This window comes from Centruroides vittatus, unplaced genomic scaffold (assembly GCF_030686945.1).
Source record: "Centruroides vittatus isolate TY-2023 unplaced genomic scaffold, ASM3068694v2 contig_854, whole genome shotgun sequence".
Taxonomy (NCBI): Eukaryota; Metazoa; Arthropoda; class Arachnida; order Scorpiones; family Buthidae; genus Centruroides; species Centruroides vittatus.
This window is the reverse complement of record NW_027122558.1, coordinates 903,643-926,816: the sequence shown is the minus strand read 5'-3', so window position 1 is coordinate 926,816 and position 23,174 is coordinate 903,643. Positions and strand designations below refer to the sequence as shown.

General features: G+C 31.3%; 1 protein-coding gene and 1 non-coding gene across 2 annotated transcripts; one reads left to right on the top strand and one right to left on the bottom strand.

Moving 5' to 3' along the window:
* Nucleotides 1-387: 387 nt before the first annotated feature.
* On the bottom strand, nt 388-15,054 carry LOC136982555 (XK-related protein 6-like). Its single transcript, XM_067279053.1, has 5 exons — nt 14,552-15,054; nt 8,240-8,454; nt 6,244-6,529; nt 2,953-3,184; nt 388-727 (listed from the first exon to the last, which is right to left on the bottom strand). The coding sequence occupies exons 1-5, from the start codon at nt 14,962-14,964 to the stop codon at nt 599-601; spliced, it is 1,275 nt and encodes a 424-aa protein (XP_067135154.1). The 5' UTR covers nt 14,965-15,054; the 3' UTR covers nt 388-598.
* Nucleotides 15,055-17,666: 2,612 nt separating this feature from the next.
* LOC136982635 (U6 spliceosomal RNA) lies at nt 17,667-17,773 on the top strand. The gene has a single exon (XR_010881911.1). It is a non-coding gene; the product is annotated as a U6 spliceosomal RNA (small nuclear RNA).
* Nucleotides 17,774-23,174: the final 5,401 nt, after the last annotated feature.

Below are 23,174 nucleotides of genomic sequence, written 5' to 3'. Positions count from 1 at the left end.
ACATATTAAGCACGTGGTGTACTCAATGGCACGTAACTGCAATAGCAGTTTTTCTGTAACTATGCCTCAACTTTGGTCCAGCATGGTACCAATTTTTACCTGGTAAGATACCATCTGCCAACACTGTAATAATGATAAAAAGGGTTTCGTATAAATACAAACATTTATTAGCCTATTACTAACTGAGTTTTGAATCCAATACAAATTGTGTAATTTAAAATTTATTTTTTATACTAGTACTTTTTTTTTATCAATTAACAGGACTTAGTCCTGTTAATTGATAAAAAAAAAGTACTAGTATACAAGATAAATTTTAAATTACAATAGAGGGCACAAAGGCATAATAATTAAATTACAAATTGTGTAATCTTTATCATAAATATTAATATAATTATTCAGTGTTTACATCACACTGCATTTTTTGGTCAACTTTAAATAAAAATATTCTTTTCTGTATAGTAGTAACAATATCAACAATTGCATAAATATAAAAACTTCTGAAAAATGTGAAGTTGCATTTAAAAAAGACTTGTTGAGTTTTGCACAGTTTTTCACACACAAGTAGTAGTTGCAGACTTTGTTGAGAAGTAGATTCTTCTCATAATCTGACTATGCACCGTTCTTTGTTGACTAAATAGTGATCTGTGGACGGTCCATTAATCATCTCTGTCCTGTTTGAAAACACTTTTACGTTTTTCGTTGGATGAAAACATAAGTAGTAAGTAATCTGAAAAATAATTTATATATTAAGACCTGGTAATGCATTTAAACTGTTTACTAAATCTGAGTAAATATGATTTAATTTGTTTGGGGATAAAAGTTATGTACAGAATTCTTAATTATCTTTTAGAATCATCCCTCTGTTTTACTTACCCAGGCAGAGAACCTTAAAATAAGGATCAACTTTGTGGTGTGATTTTGTTGCGATTTTAGAGGTGTGTGAAAATAGTGTCTTTGTAATCTGTCCCGATATTTTTTTGAGGGTTTCTTCTATTATACAGAATTGTGTATTAATGTTTTTGGATTTTAATAGAGTTTTTCAAAACGAAATGGAGGAGATTCATTTCAGATGTGACAATTTGGAACTAACAGACAGGAAATATACAAATTATTATATCTACATTTATATCAAAACAAATTATGATAAACAGCCAATCTGTTTATGGTTTTACTTCTAACAAAACAAATTAGCTATACAAAGATTTAGTAAAAATTAAACTTTTTAATATTTTATTCTGTTTTGATTGTAATTTCAATTACCAAATAATTAAAACAGAATTTAATTATTGAGATTTTATTTCAATAATTCATAAATATTTTCAAATTTCAATCATTATTTAAATATTATCTTCAGAATAAATATAATATTTCAAATTAAAATAATATTAAAGCAATTTACTCTCACAAATAAACTTTTACTTATCTTGTTTATTATATTTGAAATGAAAAATAATCTAAAATTGCCTAAGTTTATAAAAACAGATTCTGATTTCGGTTCTCAATAAAACTGTTTCTTTGGATAATGAAAGCATGCTAAGTATTTTAAATAAGCATTGTGTAAAACTGAAGCTTCAGATTGATTAGAAAACATAAATTTTATTTATATATTGAAAGTATCAAATAGCGCCAAATGCTAAATTTTTATACCCGAGTAAATTCAAGTGACGCGTGCCCTCGAGCATTTTGTACCCAAAGGTGTACGGTGTCTGGGACTTTTCAAAAATCGGTATTAATGTATGTTCTTCTCTTATGATTTAAAAGTGAACTGTTGACGGTAATAATACTAAACTAAATTAATTTCTGTAATGTGTTAAGTCGGCATTCTGTGCGTGGATGCAACTTTTACAGGATTTACGTTTGCATAAAGAAGAATTTGTGAAGCGTAGAAATAAAATTAAAATTCATTAACATTAAAATTCCAGGTTTGTTTCTTAACACATTAATATTTAATAAGGTAAAACTACCAATTATTTTTTTTATTTAAAGTAAAAATTAGTACAAAAACTTGTGCAGCATATGAAAAAAAATTTCTTAAAAAATTCAGGAGAAAATTACTTGTGTATTATTTACATTTCTGTTAGACCAGTATAATTCACTGAATTCTTCATTGCTGGAGAGCTACTGTGTTCAAAGTAATCACTATTTTACAACCTCAAACAAATGTATCTAGCACATCAATTTTAATTTTTGCACAAGTAACAAGATTTATTGTTGTTTTTCATTATAAGAATGTACTTTTTTTTTAAATTACTTAATATCAGACTGTATAAATTGTAATAATGCAATTTTTTTAGAGTTGTATGATCTGTCGGAATGTTAAAATGCAATCGCAAACATTACATTTTAATTTTTTGCTTAGCACTCTCTTACTGACATTGAAAAGAATGTGAACTTTTGCCTAAAACTTATATAATACTTTTTAAAACACAAGAAGCAATGCATAACAATTAAATCAGACATGTATAAATATCACTTGCTGCATTTAAATATAAAAACATTTTGCAACTTTAAAATAATGTGTTAGACAAAATTATAAATTTGAGAAAAATATTAAGAATTTAATTTAATTAAATCTTTTTCAGATACACTCCCCAATAAGAAAGTATCAATAGATGTTAATAGGGATTTAAATGGTAACATTTATCATTTTTCATCATTGTAATAAAAAAGTTTTATGAAATAAGAATGTTCACCTTCAGTTTATTAATTTTTATTCTCAAAACAGGTAACAAGATTTACTCCTGAATAATGAATAAAAAATTGTTTTCTTCTTGAAGCTCACAGTTTTACAGTAGTAGAATGACAACAGTGTGAATTATTAAATAAAAAGAATTTAGTGATTAATAAACAAGCAAAGTGATTATATTAATACAAGTAATAATGTACTCTAGCACCTGGATACCCAATGTTTGGGCACTAAAATTATAAAATGAAAAATTACACACAACTTACCATAAATGCAAATCCCAATAAAAATAATGCATAATGTACCATAAAAATTGGCAGTCGGTAGTTTAGAAAATTATTGCCGTAGAAATTCCATATTAGCATGAGAATGCTATTTTCTGTAATCATAACAGAATAGAAAAAGAAATATCTGTATCGAGTGGGAGAATCTACCGGATTGAAATAACAGAAGATGAAGATGACTCCGACGACGGCATTATACAGTACTTCCTCAAACCTGAAACAGAAACAACCATTTTTGTAATTGTCTGGCCATAACAAATAAAATTTTGTCATAATTTACCTTTGAATTGCCTGTAAATTACAAATAAAAATGTATTTATATTGTTTTTAATATAATTAATGCACAAATTATACTTTGTGTTAAGTCTATCAATAGCATATCCTAAATCTAAAAGTGAGCTTTAGAAAAAGCTCTAAATTTATTTTGAATTTTTATTTTAAAAATAAATTCTAGCCTCTTGTATATGATAATATATGAAGCAAACATGCCCAAAGACTTGAAAATAAACACTAATTATACTACATCATGATAAATAAAAATTGTAATTGCAATGTATATAAATTTTATATAGATGTCAGATTTTTCTTCCAAAATATCCTTTGTGTAGTTTTGATGCGACTATTATAAAAATTCCGAGCATCATTTTTATTGCATCAGCATAAGACAACAGATGCAAGGAGAATCACTTTTTTGTGTTTTGTTACCAAATCCTTAACTCTTTATTTTTAGGCTTTTTGAATAGCTTACAAACAAAATCTAATGTTTATTCACATTTAAATGAGTTAGCAAAGCATTAGACTGAATTAATTGCTTTGTTCTCCTAAAAGCTTGAAACTTTTGAAGCTTTGAAAACATGATTATGCATAAACTACTTATATATCAAAACATCTATCATAGTAATTAAGTTATAAAAATTACAACTCAATGGCAAAATTGTAACAAAAACTCTTTGCATTAATGCATTAATCTTTCAAAGCATTAACAAAGTTTTCAAGATTTACAATTTCTTAGTCACTATTATAATATCTGTTTGATATAAGAAAATTGCTAAATCATTTTTTTTAATAAGGTATTTTTGCAGAACAGATATCTTCATTATCTAATATCTTACAATAATTTGGTTTATAGCATAATGTGAAATCAGTTTTATTGTTTATTGTAGCTAATTCTTTTATATAAACAAGACATACAAAAATTTTTGGAATCATAAGAAACAGTACACTCTTGCTAATCTGGGTCCTCATTTATCCAGCACATCTCCCTAGTGTGATTGCCTATACACTTCTGTTTCCATGAAAAAGTTAGCTGTGATAGACATCCAGTTCTCCTGTTTACTCAGGCTTCTATTCTCTTTACTGTCAACATGCTGTACTATTTTTCCACCTGTCTCCAAGAAAAATCACTACTAAAAAGAAACAGGTCACATCGTTCTTTACCCTTAGGCCTGTATGCTCAGTAATCCAGCATGTTTGCTAATCTGCTACCTACTGATGTAAGGAACAATCAAATTCACAAGTGTGTTTCCTCATATATTAATTCACCCCTCTTCAGGCAAAAAATAAAAAACATAATTTAGATCTTATAAATAACATAAAAAATAAACTTACAAACTGGGATTTTGCTTTAATACAAAGTAAATAAAACAATTTATACACTTTCTGCTAGTTGTACAGTACAATCATCAACTGACCGACATTTGTCGTGAGCTTCTATTCTGCACAATACCCATTCGCATGCCTTCTACCTCCATTCCATTATTTAAATTTATGGTATGCCACATGCTCTTTAAATCTATACAAGTATGAATCCTTCTCTCTATACAAGATTTTAACATTAATTTTATCAACAATACACCAAATTCCTCACAATGCTTTAACCACAGAAATTAGTTATATTTTAAACTGTTTTGTGTTCTCAAATTCTAGTTCACAGCTGTCTCCCTGTATCCCTTATATAATTAACTGGATTTACATATGTACTGTACAATTAAGTTTATAGACTAGCTCCAGCCTCCTCCAAAAAAAATTTTTTTTTTGTTTTACTTACATTATTTTATTTTCTTAAATTAGCTGCATGTAATCCCATAATTTATAAATTTATTTTTATGTTTTTCAAAATCCCTTTAATGTAAGGAAAGGATATATTATTTTCATTCCTATATTTATGAGCATGTGGCAATTATACATGTAGATAATACCATAAAGTTAAATAATGGAATGAAAACAGAAAGCATGAGAATAGATATCATGCAGAAAAAAAGCTTGCAACAAAACAAATATTGGTCAATTGATGATGTACAAATAATGGAAAGTTTATAAATTGTTTTATTTGCTTTGTATCAAAGAGGAAGGTCAGTTTTTAAGTTTGTTTTTTTATATTATTTGTAAGATCTAAATCATGTTTTTATTTTATTCTTAGTCTGAAGAGGGATGAATTAATGTATCAGAAAACATTCACATTCACTCCCTGAAATGCACTGCTTGATAAAAATTAATTTTATTCTGAGTTTTTCCTTGGCATAAGTTCTTGTCTCTGATTCAAGCAGATAAAGTGGTAAAAAATGAAATGAATAATTTTAGTTTTTAAACTTTTAAGATTGGTTTTAATCTATAGCAGTAGAAAATGTTTTCCTTCAACATCCAGATATTTTTTGTAGACAAAGTATCAGGTTACTTTGTATTCAACACAGCACACATGGATCAACAGCTTGACAGTTAACAATAATTTACTCTTGCAGAAGCTTTAAATTTTGAATTTTATCGGAATAAGCTTCTTACTTGAGCTAGCTTCAGAGTCAAGAAGATTCAGGTCAGATCTTGGAGCCCATTCTAGAAATAAACATATCTAGGTTTTCCCTAAGATTCCACACTTTTGGACGTTTTGTATTTCACTTAAACATAAGAAATATATCTAAAATTTTGGTCAGAGTAATAAAATGCATTTTATTCTATTTAGGTTTTATAAATTAAAAGAAAATACACCTTTATTTCAACCAATACAAATTAACTAATTTCACATAATTTGTGAAACAAATTTTCTTTCAATTAGAGAGGATTTTTCATTCACTTAAAAAAAAAACCAATTGTAAAAATATAAATTTGGAATTTTTAAAAATAGATCTTGAGATCAGTCCAAAAACATATTTCTAAAAATTTAATATAATATAATTTTGCATATAAAAGTGCAAAAAAGTGCATCATTTGCATTCATTGAAACTGCAGTGTGTCTGACTTTTTTTTTACTCAATAATTTTTTTAATAAATTCACATTACCTATTTATGCAAAAGTTGGTTTTCATAGAAATAATCCAGAGTGTCATTATGAACCAATGCAATATACAAACGACGGGCAGATATTCCGGTAATTGCGAAGCAAAAAGTCCAAGTGCAAATATCCTCGCAGAAATAACGAAAAAATGCCAAGATGCATGGAAAATTGTTGCAATCCAGCCCATGTTTTTCTTCTTAGGCAGCGAAAATCTAAGAGCTCGAAAATAAGCGGATATTGCCCAGGATATTGATACGAGCGATATCAGAACCGATACCATTTGAACAATCACTATAATAAAAAATGTATATACTGTTACTTTTTAGAGAATTTTATTATAAATTAATCTTATTTATAAACACAAAATATGATTAAAAAAAAATCAAAAACTGAAAGCTATAACATTGATATTTCATTACAATTTATAAAGTTAAATTGATGTAAAAAACAAATGACAAGCTATTACTTTTAAATATAAAATTTCTAACAGTTTGAATACAATTTGATTTTTGTCTGCCAAAGCCCAATGTCTCGTGTCAAGACTATCAAACAATTTACATATTTTTTAATGTGTATATTAATGTGCAAAGAATTGTGGTATTTTATTTTGTCCAATTAAAATTCTCTAAGAAATTTTTATTTTCTTAAAATATTGTAAGTGCATTAAGTGCTTTTGATTGCTATTACTTACTATTTGATTACTATTTTTATTGATTACTATTACTTGTATTTTTGTTGATTACTATTTTTAGTACAAATACTACAATTTGTTATAAAATGTTTACTATTGCAATTAAAAATTATGGAGAAAACTTTGTTAATTTTAATTATTTCACTTTTTTCTTAGACAGACGATGCATCATGCTATAATCTTTATTTAATTTTGTTTTGAAATTAATGCAGATGAGTGGAGAAATGGAATAAGGCATTGGCAACTACATAGAAAATCTACCGTGGAAATGTGCCTCCCGGGAGAACTTTCATTGGAAAACTTGCCCCTATAAGACTAGACACGTGGAGAAAACCTGGAAGAAGTCACTTGGCCAGTCTATTGGCAAGATATGAGGTATGAATTCACAACCAACCAACCACCCAGTTTTTAGCAATTTTAACAACTCGGCCAGTAGCGGGCATTGAAATTAATCCATTTTTTTCATTATTCTTGTAAATTTTATGATCAAGTTTCAGCGAATAGTATTCATTGTTTTTATTAACAAAAAATTCTTCAAAAGGCCAGTACTACTAAAAATAACAAGCATAAAAAATTCTCATTTGCACTGATAAAAAAGTCAATAAAAATTATTATTAAGTTTTAAATTTAATTATAATAATCAATTTGTTCACAATACAAAATGAACAAATAAATTATCTTCAAACAATATTTAATTACATAGCAGTTATTTTAATTTGGTAAGGTAAGCACGTAATATAACATATTACCATTAATTAACAATTTCCTCAATATCATTCAAAAAAATTAAGTGATATCCAATTTATTCTATAGAAAAGTCAGCAATTCAATTCCAATTCACCATTTTAGGATATAGAGTAGAGTCTCTATAGTCTGTCACGTCCAGTAATCTGACATTCTACTGCAGGATGGCACTCGAAATTTTCGCGTTACCACTTGACAATTTATATGAAACAGAGAGAGAGATTGATATACATGTATATTGTCAGTCACTAGTTGTGATGCTTATGCACTTGGCAGAACAGTCGCAATTGTAATTAATATGATAAACTAATCGGCGAACCAAGTGTGTTTTTTTTTTTTTTACTGTACAATACATGCACACATACAAAATTCAGTAATTTGACAATCTGCTGTAATCCAATAACCACTGGTCCAATATATGTCAGATTATAGAGACTTTACTGTATTTGTGATATTATTTACACTAATTAGCTACAGCCAAATCCCAGTATACAAATTCACACTACAACAAACTATGTTCTTTAGTACTTGTCACAATATTCATAATTTAATAATCTATAAAATACCTTTCCAAGAAATGGGTTCATCCATAGAGAATTCAATTTTTAATAAAATATAAATCTGCAGCAATAATTGAGGAGCAGCTTCCATGAAAGATTCAAAAAGTCTTAACAGTGTGGCATCAACATCTTCATATAACATTTCCTGGAAATATTCTTTCTGTTTCAATTTACTTTTATCTTTTTGACTTTTTAAGCCATATAAAATGCAATCGACGTATCTGAAAATTTTTTTAAAAAATAAATAAAATAAATAAAACAAAATCTATTTATATAATTTTATATACATTTTTATAAAGAATAAGTAAAGTCTATAAGAATTATGTATATACTATATAGTATACAGGTATAATATATAACTGTGGTGGCCAAACTGCAGCTTGTAAACCACAAATGGCTCTTCTAGACTCTTATTCTGGCTCGTCTGTACAGCCTACTTACACAATTTATTGTTATAAACTTAAACTTTATATATTGTTCCAATAGGAAATGCAGTCACGCGTATTTCTGATAAGTGATATATGGCTCCTATCGTGACAAGGTTTGGCCACTGCTGATACACCTGATAAACTCTGAAAATATTATATATTCTTTCTGTTGTATAACTATAAGACCTATGTGTATAATTTTAACATTTTGATACACTATGTACTGTACATTTATGTTATAAGCAATTAACATTATTATGCATGTGATTAAGAAGTTATTCTAATACCCTGAAGGTGAAAAACTGGAAAACTATTTTTTCTCCACTGCTTATTTCATATTCATTATTAAGGAATGTTTGCTTGAAAAAATTTATAATAAAAGTACTTATAGGCCTATACGTGTCGCTCACTTGCCAATTGCTTAACTCCATAAAACAAAAAGTGGAGAAAACTGACAAAATAATATACGTTCTTTTTTAAAATTCCTTGTAAAATATAAATTCAAATAAACATTGTAGAATATATTATTGTAGATGTAGCTTTTATTTAACGACATATAAAATGTGTAAGATAGCATAGATATGCTATAGTCGTTATTATTATTATGATTTTGGTGCGATCGAGGGAGTTAATTGATTTGACAAGTGAAAAATGTAATGTCAAATTCAGTTTTCACATTAGAGCAAATTTTTATTACATTTTTTTTTGCAAAAATGAATAAAAACTATTCTGTTACTGTTATAATGGTTAACAGTAACAGAATAGTTAATTTAAACAAAATAATAATAATTTGTTTAAATTGATTATTCAGCAACATAAATGATGTCTTCTTTGTCAACTGTATTTCAGTCCCATCATATCAATTTGTTCTGAAATTTTTATAAGAATCATGATTAATAGGAGGAATGAAAAAAATTGTTTTTAGCTTTATCCATCTTGATATAAAGGATTTTCTTTTTCCTACAAACAATTGTTGCCAAAATTAAAACAATCCTTCAATATTCCACAAGTATACTTCTGCGACAGTTGGACTGTAACTAACTAATTTCTTTTACTTACGTTTTGTGATGAGATAACATTAAATAATTTACCGTTACCTACAAAGCACTGGTCGGCGCACACTGCGGCATTACAACTGCAGCGTGCACTGGCAGATTAATGTTACAGTATGGAATTACTTAGATTGACTTCTGAATTAAATAAAAATTTTTTTTGACGGCCAATAAAATTTTGTCCTTAAGTGGTATTGATTTTTATTATTAGGAAAACTTATTATGAATATAAAAAGTTACGAGCGTATCGAGCGCTTTCACACTAAAATTTTAAAAAATTCGAGATGTGGAGTTAATCTATTTGGCTTGTAAATGGCTCATATCGTAGAATCAATTTTTAAGATTAATTTGACCATACCATATCAATAGGATAATCTGTGTAATGAAAATTATATTATATTACCCTGATTGAAAAGAACTAAACCAGCAGATTTATTTTAAAAATTAGTTTTCAATTATTTTAAACAAATATCTTCATGTTTGGAAACAAAATTCTGATTATTTAAGACAATTGAAATGCTGGTGTTTTTTTTTTATTAAATAAATCTATCGGTTTAGAGAGACTTAATTTCAATTGTGATTTAATCAGTTTTTACATTCAAGTTTATATCAACAATAAGTGTAGGATCTATTTTGTCTGTGGGCCTTTGCTTATATAAAAGTAGATAAAATGGATTTTGTAATAACATAATGATAAAAAAAAACATCAATATTAACAATTCTGATAAAGTAAATATGAAGTCTCATCTTACATTTGGTGGCAAATTTGTATTAATGACCACAAACCCACAGTACTAGTTTCCACTTTGATATTTGGATAAAACAACAGGAAAACTTTGACAATTTTTCCTGTTGTTACATTAGAAAGTTGGTAATTATACCCTTGAAAAAAAAGCAAATAAGATTGAACAATGTATTCTAACAGGAGAAAGAAAGAGATTAAAAACACAATGAACAAATTGGATAAAGCCCAATACTTTTAGAAAAAATATCAGTAATGAGCTTAGTGACCAAGGCCTCTAAGAAAGCAAAGTCCAGCTACGGCTAGATACATCCATGCATTAATGTGGTCCTGACAGTAAAGATGAAGAATGAAAAGGAATATATCCAAGAAAATTATCAATGGTCATATCAATTAATTAATGGAAATAATGATTTTGAACCGTTTCTTTAAATAATAGGCCTAATATTTATTTGCATACTTCAATATTGTAGTTTTAGTGCATTAAAAACAAGATTAATAAGAGAAACATGTTGAATTTAAATATATATTATAAATTTTCACATTATCAAAGTTTTCAGAATGTTACATTAAAAAGTTTGTCTTCTTGATTTATCATCCTTCAATTCTAAAAATACTAGTTAATTTTGGATTATCACTCAAGTTAAGATAATCCATCTATTATTATTATTATTATAGTGTAGTATATTTCAATGTAAATTATTAATTACGTTAAATACAAACTAACAATTGATAATACCAATAATCTTTTGTTATCGTGCAATATATTGATACAACGAATAGCGATCGGTTCATTACGTATCAACTATAATTCCGACGTACCAAGTGATACAGGCCTATCAGGTATAGATTTTTAAAACATGAGTGAAAATGCTAATCATCTGTGTTATCTGTTAACTTATCATGAATATACTATTGTGTGATATTGACAGCTAGTTTTTTTTTCTATTATATATAATTGTTCTTCAATGATTGTTTTCAAGATGCTTGAGACAATCAATCTTGAAAACACATAAAAGATATCTAAATTTAAGTGCTGTTATTATAAATTAAGCCATTTCATTAAAAAAAGAAATTCACTTATATCTAGAAAATGGATAAAGGAGCAAGCATTATCATGTTCTGAAATGAAATTTATTAACTTTATACAATTCATTTAAAAAAAAGCAAGACAAAGTATTTTATCTATACCAATTCCATATATTTAAATTGTAAGCATGAAATATAATTATGTTAAATTATAAAAGTTAATTCATGGATTCTCTCACAAGATGGCACGTATTCCCAATAATAATTCGAGCCCACCACTCTTACATTTTCATTATTCAATTAAATTATTTTATTTACAAAATACTCTCATTAACTATGAAAATTTGAAACTTTCATCATTTTTTGTATCTGAAGTACATGAAAAATAAAACTTAAAAAACAGTTCAGAACTTTTTATTGAAGTAGACAAATTATTAGACTCAATTATTACCAAAACTTTCATTTATTTTAACAATTATTAATATTTTAAAATAATAAATTCAATTATTATGTATGCAAAATATTAAAAAGTACTTTGGAAAATATTCAATTAAACTTTTAAATGTATTTGTTTTGGTTATTACAGAAAACATGTGACAACTTTTAATTAATGATACTTTTTGTTATAATTACTTTTTGCATTATTCTGAAATTTTCAAACTCACACACAAATGCTCTTTTGCATTTATAATTGAATTATTCCTCGAATAAGAAAGCGTTTTTATCCTTTTTCTGACAATAATTCGACTTTACGATAATGGTAATTTATGCCGTGCGTAAAAACAATCTTTATCTGGCTATAACGATTATTTTGAGGATATAATGTCGTTTCAATATCTTACATATATTTTTCATATTAATCGTGGCACAAGATAAAAAATCATCCAAAAAATTTGAATTGACATCATACTTAAGAGGTTACATTATGATTAATGAAGATATTAAACCATCCATTGAATATATTCTGCTGGTACTTGTTTAAGTGCATATTATCTACTTTCTTCTAAGACAACAAAAACAATTTCTCACTAATTCAAAACAAAAAAAAACAAATGAAAAATTAGCTGATATTAGTAGTTTCTAATATTTTGATCTGTATTTATTAGAAAAGTCATTGTTACATATTAGTACAGTCCTCAATTGATAAGAATATAATGTTGTGTTCATATTTACTTCATTCCCACCTTAGCTGACATAGCATTATATTCTTACAATTAATGCAAGTCATTTTTATGATATAGTATAGATTACTTTAACCAGGTTTTTAATCCAAATGCTAAAAGCCATCTTTTAAATAATGCCTAAGGTTAAGATGTTAAAAAACAAAAAACCGTAATGTTTCCAGCAATAAAAACTATCTAATAATAACGTTTTCGACTGTTTTAAACAGCCATCATCAGTTACAACGAACTTACACAAAAAAGAATGCAGAAAAAATAGAACACAAGCAATACAAATATTTAAAATTCAAAAATAATTCCAAAGTTAAGATTAATTATTGCACTTCATGGCTACGCCGGCCAAGATATATAGAAGAATTGTTATCAAGCTATACAAAGCAAAGGGAAAGTTTGAATTCCTTTCGCAATGCCGCTTAAATACTTTGGAATTATTTTTGAATTTTAAATATTTGTATTGCTTGTGTTCTATTTTTTCTGCATTCTTTTTTGTGTAAGTTCGTTGTAACTGATGATGGCTGTTTAAAACAGTCGAAAACGTTATTATTAGATAGTTTTTATTGCTGGAAACATTACGGTTTTTTGTTTTTTAATAGTTAAGATGTTATTTTATTCTCCAATTCTGTGGATAATTACTTTAGATTTGGTCAAGTTAAACTTATAATTTTTCTTTGTAATCTTTGTATTATTTCTATAACATTCATAAACTAATTTCACAACGATTATAGTCTATTTTTACTTTCATAGATTTTTTAAATATTCAACAGATTTTTGATGTTCATTTTTGTATGTTTTTATTATACATACATTTGTAATGTTTTCACGAACATGTTTGCTCAACAGAAATTTTGCACAGAATAATGTTATTTTCCTTTGTAAATAGTTTAATGCAAAATTAAACGAATAAATACTTTTTATCGACACTTTTTTACCAACAAGTGTTTAAAAGTAAACAAACTAATAACTTAATAGCATTAACACATTAAAACTGAAATATAAACAAACACTTAACTAGCTGAACTATTTGCAAATTACCTCAAGAAGACATTTACCAAAGCGATTCTAGACGTCTCGTCACCGACACGGGTGCCGACTCTAGGGAGTCGGAACCCGTCCGGTTCCCAATCGCGGACACGGATCCGTACGGGAGGGAGGAGACGAGGCCCAAATACTTTTCTACCGGCAAATCGTCCTTCTCCAAACGATTTTTTTTCGGATTGCGCCGCACCATCTCGTACGCTCGTCGGGTTTTAAATTTGACAAAACTTCTACCGCACAAATGCATAAATTCTAGGTTGCATAAATGGATCGACAGAAATATAAAAAAATTAGTAATATAATATATTTGTTTCGGCGCTTAACGTTTTCACTTATTCGAGTTTCTTCGTGCAAGAAAAACATTAGAAAGAACAAATATCACACATCTTCATATTTTATAGGAGAAAAAATTAATTTCTATTAGCATTCTATCAAAAGAACATTTACTGGGCCAAGCACAATTTCCAGCTATCTAAAATATGTTCTATAAACAATATAATACGTAAATAAAACTATAAAGTTAATTAGGTAAGTTAATTATAATTAATTTAACGAAGTTCCTGAACCTGGTAAATTATGCATGCAAAAGTTTTGCATACAGAAGCGAGGAAACAGTGGGGTCGCATGTTTTCTAAACCTAACCTATTCTAATAAATTATCATAATTATTAGCAAAGGTTAGGTTTAGAAAACGTGCGTCCCCACTGTTTCCTCGCTTCTGTATGCCGGAGTCGGAGACGAGCCGCCATTTTGTATACCTAGGGTAACATTAACCAGTTTTGGTAAAAGTCCAGTGTGTTTACGTATCATTTTAAGAATTCTTAAATAAAGTGACACCTTTAGGAAACTCACCTAAGCACCGGTCCCAATTGAAAAAACAAGAGAAGAGTTCTTACTATCCACCGACACAGGGGAACTTTCCTTTTTGCATATTTATGATCGATAACGTACCACCTTAGACTAAAAGCCGTCATGGTTACCGTCGGGACCAAGACAAACACCAGGGTAAGGACGAAGTAGACCGAACTCGCCCTTTCTCCATTCGAGTAGTTCTTATAATGGATGTAAGCGAGAAACGAGTCGGAAGCCGTATCCAAGACGAAAGTTGCGATCGAAAACAAAATAACCGAGACGTCGAACCAAGTGAATTCCAACTTTTTGGGAAGAGCATCGGCGGTGTCGTGATCGACGATGTCCGTCCGACCTAGCTCTATAGGAACTTGTTTTTCTTTGTATCTGTAAGGAAAATCGCTCCAACAAACCATTTTAATCTAAATGCATCGCTTGTTATCATTTTATCCGTCCGTAGTAATCGTTTACGTCGGCGACGGAAGGGTTTATCACGTGCTCCCTCTCTCCCCCTACGATGTACGTACGTTACTATTTATTATTTTTTAATGTTTTTTTTTAAATTTAACTTACATTTCGTAATTAAATTTTACCGAATTAATTCATTTATAAAAAAGTTTGGGCGCTGCGTATTTATTCTTTATCATTTAAATTTAAAACAAAAACTATTCCAATGTACATTAAAAATATATTTTATTTAGAAATGATTTCTGTGATTGAACATTTCCAGAAACTATTAGCGAGGTTGAGACCGAAGTTTTAAACGCGAAAACGTGTACATGTACGTCGGACGTTGGGTGCCGCTTTCCTGTAAGCCTAGAAGTTTGACAATGGCCTTTAGAATGTCGAACACGATTCCACTGACTATCCAAACGTCATTGTCAAACTTCTAGGCTTACAGGAAAGCGGCGCCCAACGTCCGACGTACACGTTTTCGCGTTTAAAACTTCGGCCTCAACCTCTATTGTTGACGAGAACTGAAGAATTAACGAAGTTAGTAACAAATTATATTATTCGTTCGAGGAATATTCGGATGTTATGAACGAAGTTTATGTTGAAAAGAATAAAAAGAATATATTAATGTTTTGAGAGATAAATTGCGGATCAAAGCATTATAAATTTACTAAAGTTCACAAGATCGATTGATATGTATTTCAAACATCCGAATAACTGTATAATCGCCGGACCGTCGCAATGTGGAAAGACTACGCTAGTAAGAAAAATTACTCGCTGTAAAATTTACGACGCTGTCTCATCATTATAATGTAAGCGTGATCCTGATAATGCAAAATTTGTTTCCAAAAAATAGAATTATGAGAGATTCAACTTTAAATACGCATTATTTGATTTTGTTTAAAAATAATCGTGACGAAAGTCGAGTAAGTTGTTTGGGGCGGCAAGCTTTCGCCGGTAAATGTAATTATTTTATGTATGCGTATAAAAAAGCGACGGAAAAAAAATTTGGTTATTTGTTATTGGATTTTCACCCTAAAACAGACAAGAAACTTTCGATGCGGGATTCGTGTTTTCCAGAGGAACGAGGCATTTTTGGATATACTTACCGATAAAATGAAGAATGTGAAGAAAAATTATCATATGTTGGCGCTTTTGGCCAAAACTACTCCATAATACATACATGCAATACTTTTAAAAATAAAAATGTGTATTATTGTATTTACATTTTAACACGAATAATTCACCTCACATTGAAATCCAATGATAAACATTTAAGATAGCAATTTCTTTAATTCTTTGATTTTACAAACAACTCAGAAATTCTATCTCTGAAACAAATGATTTGATATTTAATAAATATATTTACTTCTATCGAGTTTAGAAACAAATGAGCGGGAAGTCAATAATAACAAGTAAATAAAAATTTTGAAAAATAAGATCCAGTTATTTAAATTGACTTTTATATTATGGGAACGGAACAAAAGTTGTTCAGAAATCATCATTATAGAACTAAAAACAAGGTCATAATTGATTAAAATTAATTAATAACAAGTTTACAAGCTGAAATATCAAGTACAGAAATATGGTTTTATAACTATTCATTACACTCTATAGTCATAAAATTTTCGAGTGGGAACAACTTTATTTTAACTGTATGCTACAAAACAATTTTATTTGTTTATAGATTGAAGAGGGATCGGCGAAAACTGTAAACTGCAATTTTTAATTTAAAATATGTGTTCTCCACCATAAATTAGTAGTGGCTTGCCCCTGTACAGTACATTATACTTTTCTTTTAACAATAGAGTCGTGCCGGTCATCTATCTAACACCTTTCGGGCGAACATTTTTGAATTGAAATAACATGACTTCCGGTTTGCGTGGGACCCCCGCATAAACTTAATCGGGGCCACCTGTCCCTAAGGTTTCCATGTCATAAGGTCTTTCCTCTATCTAAGTCCGTTCTGGAGATGAATGGAAGACAGCCGGACAGATGATAAGTGAAACGAGAGCAAAGAAGAAAGCAACGCGAGCGTCGTCGGTGTTCACGGATACAGAAAATTTTATTTAAATAAGAAAATTGTCGATTGAAAACTAATTTTTAAATGTTAATATTAAATTTCGTGGCAACGCAACAATAAAATTCTGTGTACTAACAAATTGCCAGAGTGTTATTGTTGCCAGCGGTCGTTGATTGTTATTGCGAACGATTGGTTTTTCAGTTCGTACCATTGAAAATTATTTATTTCAAGTGTTTCTTTGAGTTTTTCTTCATTTCTACCATTTTATCGGTAAGTTTAGACTACGATCTTTCTATATTTAGGTGTTTTTGAACATTCTTAAGCCAAATGTCCATGATTTTCCGACAAATCTCTATTTGCATAACAATTGATCGGTCGTTGCGCGGTTTCTTTACAGAGACGCCCAATGGGGTCTTTCCTCTTATTTTGGGACATACTTTTCACTCTTGTCGTCGTTAATTTTCGTTAAGCTCAAATCCAATCGAATTGTTAAAGCAAAATGGAAATTAATAAATACATTACATTGGTATAGTTTATATACGCATCGTGCCCCATGTGAAATTTGCTCCTTTAAATGATTTTTTATTAGAAATCTTACAATTTACATGAAATTAAATTAACAAAACGAATGTTTTCCTAATGGTATTCGCTTCGGTGGTACATATACTAAAATTGGAACGATACAGAGAAGATTAGCATGGCCTCTGTGCAAGGATGACAAGCAAAATCGTGTCATTCCATATTTTTTTTTTTTTTTTTTTTGTAAAATTGTTTGCCATCTTGTATTTGTTTTCATTACAATAAAAGCAATGCAGACGCCCACGGGGTCCCAAGGTTGCTCACTTCACACTTTTCTATCCTTCTTCATTTCCTCTTCCCCTAACTCTTCTTTCTACTTTCTTCCTTCCTTTTCACCACAGGGTAAAGTCTGTCGCTCACAACAGATAGCCCTTTTATCTATAAATCAAATAACGAATACCAGTTGTATTTTCATAATAGTCGTTTTTTTTTCTTTTGCGTAATGGATAATTTCAAAGTATTAAAGAAGTGGCGCACTTCGGCAGACGGTGAGGAGGAGGAAGGCTCTTCGTCGTCTTCCGTTTCGTTTCTAGTGATTCGGATGCTTCCGAAAGATGTTGAGGAGAGCGGAGAGTGCGTCAAACGAGTGGTTGTCATTACTCCCGACGATAGCGTCTCGACTGTGGTCGACTATCTGAGACTGCGATACCCGGAAGTTGCAGAATGGACGGTGGAGTGTCGAGGGGAGTCCAAACTGATCGCGGAAACATCCGTCAAGCAGAAGAAACCTTGGTGGAAAAGGCTCTTCTTCTGCTGCATAAAGTGAACTTTCTCGGTTCCGAGGTCACTTCCACCCACGTCCACTTTTCACCGGATACGACTTTGTCACCCGGAAATGACGTTTCACCCGGCTACGACTTAATTCGCTTGTGCCAACGATAGATCTGACACCTAGCGGTATTAGTGCGAACTACAATATGGCGGCTGCTACGGGTATAAAGTAGTTTGTTAGAATAGAAAGTGTTCACCCTTGCTAATATTGTCTTGTGTCCTTTGTCAAAACTGTATGTATGTTATCGCAGACGTACCGCCAGGTTTCTTCTAGTCATACCCACATAATCTTTTTCGATTCCTAACTGTTGATTTTCAAATGGAATTTTATATATCCCAGCTTTACCTTCCTTTTTTACGCTGTCTTTATCGTTCCGTAGCAAGCTACAGATATTAGGTGCTCTTTTATAGATCATTCTCGATTTTTATAAGAAAAAGAGCATTTGATACAACGTTGACAAACGACACAACAGCACAATATTATCAATTATAGCACAGACTGAAGGAGCGATTGTAAAATGGGAAGAGGCTAAAGTCATTTAAACGGTGCACTCTCCATCCATTGCGTTGGAGATGGAAAAGGTGGAAATTTATAAAAGTAAAATGAAAAACCGTTGCCTAAATGCTATGGATGCTAATGCGCTTCCAACAGCGTGGAAATATATAATAGAAAAAAGAATGACACTTAAAAACCCTTAAATCATTTCTTTCTACTTAGCTTTGTTTTCTATGTTTTATTTGTTTATTTATTTATTTAATATACACACTTCTTTCAATTTATTTTAAAGTTAAATTATTTTATTGAATTTTAAATATGTAAAATATTCGAAAACGGTACGTTCCATTTTGGAACATTTATAATATTAAACCCGATGATGGCCTATATTAGATAGAGTGAAAACATTTGTATAAAAGAATTTTAAGCTCAGCAAAATTAGCTGTGGGAAACTGAAGTGAATTGTTTGCTGAGAAAGAGCTGGATAGATATGAAGTTATCAGTTTTGGTATTTCCTCTCCTTCTGTAAGACATCTTTTTCGATCAGCCACATATTCTAAAATGTCACAAAGTGTAATCATAGTGACTTAAACAACTACGAAATCAACTAGGATTAATGTCGGATACAAATGCGAATAAAACGTTTTGACTACAGAGAGAAAAGTTATTAAAAAGACAACACACAGGCAACTCTCGTACATTGTCAAGCACACTATACCCTTTGTGGCAGCCATTTTGGTCGACTCATACGCCACCTATATTTACTGGCACAAGCGAATTTACTGGACTTGACATTTAATCCCGAATTGGGTTTTTTTCGTTCTGAATTGACGAACAGACATTTCTGCACTTCGATTAAAGTCCTCAGAACAACGACAGTCTGATGGTCGGCAAAGTGACAACCAAAACACAAAGCAGTGTTTTTACCAGTTTAAAGACTCTGTTAATCGTCTATAAATGGACAAGGCAACTTACATTGTACGGACATTCACACTGTATTTAAACCGGTGTTCAACTGTCATTGTAATCCGACCAGAATTATAATTACTTCAACAATTAAATTTGTAAATCGAATTGTCTGAAGTGTATATAAACTTTCATATTTAATAAATTTTAATATGAAATTTAATTTTAAACATTGGCTATTTATCAAAATAAATATTAAAATTGCACACTTTTAGATTCATTAAAACGTTTCTACTTTTATCAATATTTATTTCCATCCCTGTCATCGGTTAGGTTTACAACAACGTGACTATTTTTAATATAGAAACGAGCGATAAAGTAATTAAGATGAGTACCATAGTTTTGCAATGAATTGGAAAATATCGGGAATCCACCAACAAAACTGCTCTCCCGCTTTTACAGCGCCGAATTAGTGAATTCCGAAGCAAAAAGACCGTTCTGCAGTATCGCAGTCACACAGCGTCAAGTGGAAAATTCACTGAATGACTACGTATACGAAACGCAAAATTGCCGATTTCTCCGTCTTTTAAACGTTTGTAGTAAATGTGAATATCTCGTTCGAAAGATACTTGTTTTCTTAGGTAGCATGCAAAATTTCAGGTTTTTCTGTAAAGGGGTTGCCGAAATATAAGCAGTTGAAAAGTGCAAAGATCTCCATAAAAGCCGTAACTTTTCTCTTCCTTATTCATTTGGCAGTGCAGATGCTCCTAGAGAAAGAACACCACTGGGTCTAGAAAGATCAAATGTTAAACTTAAACCTTTTTTGTTATCAATGAGGTGCTGGCGAAACTTGCGGATGGATAGATAAAATTTTGGCGGAGTCCTATCCCTTGCTTTTATCGCTTATTAGGATAAAACTGCATCCGAACGAATGATTTTCATTCGGAATGTTCTTCAGAATAACAAAAGCTCAAATTTATGCAAATTAAACATTTTTTGTAACGATGGCACTAACAGCATATTGAAAGCTATTCGGTGGGTGGCCGTCGTGTCGCCCAGCGCCCACGAGATTGTTGGTCGTAGCTGCCTCGGATTTGAAACTACAAACGATAGAAATTTCGGAAGTTCGCAGCTTAACAAAACCTTGTAAAGTAAATCGTAAACGTTTGTAAATTAAACGGTTTCCGTGAGCGCTGTAAAATTATGCCTGATTTGAAATTAAGTTTAGGCTACTATTATTTCGGCAACCGCCTTATAGAAAAACCTGAAATTTTGCACGCTACCTAAGAAAACAAGTACCTTTCGAACGAGATATTCACATTTACTACAGACGTTTAAAAGACGAAGAAATCAGCAATTTTGCTGTTTGTATAGACCCCGTTCTTCGTCTCTGTCAAGACCGATCAATTGTTACGGAAATAGAGATTCGTCGGAAAATCACTGGCACTAATTGTGATATTCGGCTTAACAATGTTCCTTTGCATACTTAACTACCTTTCTACATTACCTTACTACAGTGGCGTGCCGTGACATTTGGTGATAGGGAAGCTGTGTTTCTGTAAGAAGCCGACTTCCAGGGGCAATAAGTTAATTGCGCGTCAGAAATGGTCTAGGACTCCAGGGCAAGGGTCGGAAAGTGCGGCTCTGCATAGACGTTTACGGGCTCTTCGGACATAAACTCCAATTTCGGGGATACTATAGATTACCACCTATGGAATTTCGGGTCTTTGGGTATATATCTGAACTCGGGAGACCGAGACGAGTTCAACGATACCCTACTTTTGGACCGGAGACAAAAAATAAAAAGTTATCATACTTTTTTCCAGCGATCGCGCAATGATAGGGAGTCGCGTCGCTCACTCCGCTAAGTCGACCTCGCTATCGCGATCGGGAGTCGCGTCGCTTGTCGTTAAAATTGCCTTTAGTAGACGTTTTCCCCTTTTTTTCACTTTGTTCAAGAACTACCGTGAATCAATAAGTAGTGAGGTTTAGCACATGGCGGCCTGCCGGAGGCTCCCCTCCGGGAGGTCAGTCGGGAGCACGAACAGTGGGAACGGCCGCCACGTTCGCTGCCATAAGTAACATTAATCGAAATGGCGATCGCGCGACGATCGGAAGTCGCGTCGCTCTCTCCGCTCTCGTATCGCGTGTTTAACCCTCCTGGAGATGACCGTAGTCCGACGTCATGGTTTGCAGACTTTACCGCAAGATGGCAGTACTAGCAACTATGCTGCCGTTTTCGTGAGAGCATGAAAAAAGTATGGTAACTTAAAAAGTATGATAACTTTATTTTTCGTCTCCGGTCCAAAAATAGGGTACCGTTGAACTCGTCTCGGTCCCCTGAGTTCAAATATATAATCAAAGTCCTGAAATTCCATAGGTGGTAATCTATAGTACACCACCAATTTCACTTCATCTCAAGCAGCCTTATAACTCCAGTTTATGAGATAGAGCCGCCGAACAAACTTCGACTCGTACGGCATACTCTCTACCACTCTTTAGCCCGTCCACACATGACGACACTTGCGTTGATCAATATGAATCGCATGCGAGTGGTAGTATTTGAAGCATATCTATATATATAACCCATTGAACGAGAGTCTGTCCGTCCGACGTCTGTCCATGAAACATTATGCCAAAAAGGCAACAAGGCAACGGCCCTGTCGTTATCGTATTTCGCACATCTAAATTAATAATATAAATTATTATTTACATTAACAGTATAAATTATGATTATTCATTTGATCAATAGCCAATAACAATATAAATAATTCAGTATATTTGTAATAAGAATTTATTATTGTCACGGAATGCCTGTAACGCTCACTAGGGGGCGTCTTTCAACACAGTAGGTCGGCGATCGGTCAAGCATTTAAGCCTCGATGCGGCTCTCTGGTACTTTTGTTATCCTGTTTCCATGCCAATTTGGCTCTTCTCACTTGACAAACTGCCGACCCTTGGTCTAGGCTCCATTCGTACGTTCGTGGTGGCGGAAGAGAAAGACGACAAGTATCTGACAAAAACATAGTGTACGTTTATTTTAACATAAAATAAACATACACTATGTACAAAATAGTTTGCTTTAGGACAATCAACCGTTCGGACGTCCTGGGCGTCGATGTGGTTCTTCGATGGTCGATCGAAGGTGGCCCCGGGCAGTGGTGATATTCAGCGGGTTCGCACAGGTTCGCCCAAACCCGTTGGTAAAATTTTCAGTTTCCCGAACCTTGTTAAACACACGTAACATTTCTCAGTAGTTTTGTTTCCTTTAAAAAATATATTAAAATATACGTATTATACTCTGTAACACTACTAAACTAGAGCCTCATACCCCGTTCGCACCGAGCATTTCATTGTGAGCGAGGTCGGGGACCATGCCTTGGTGCAATCTCTCTCGA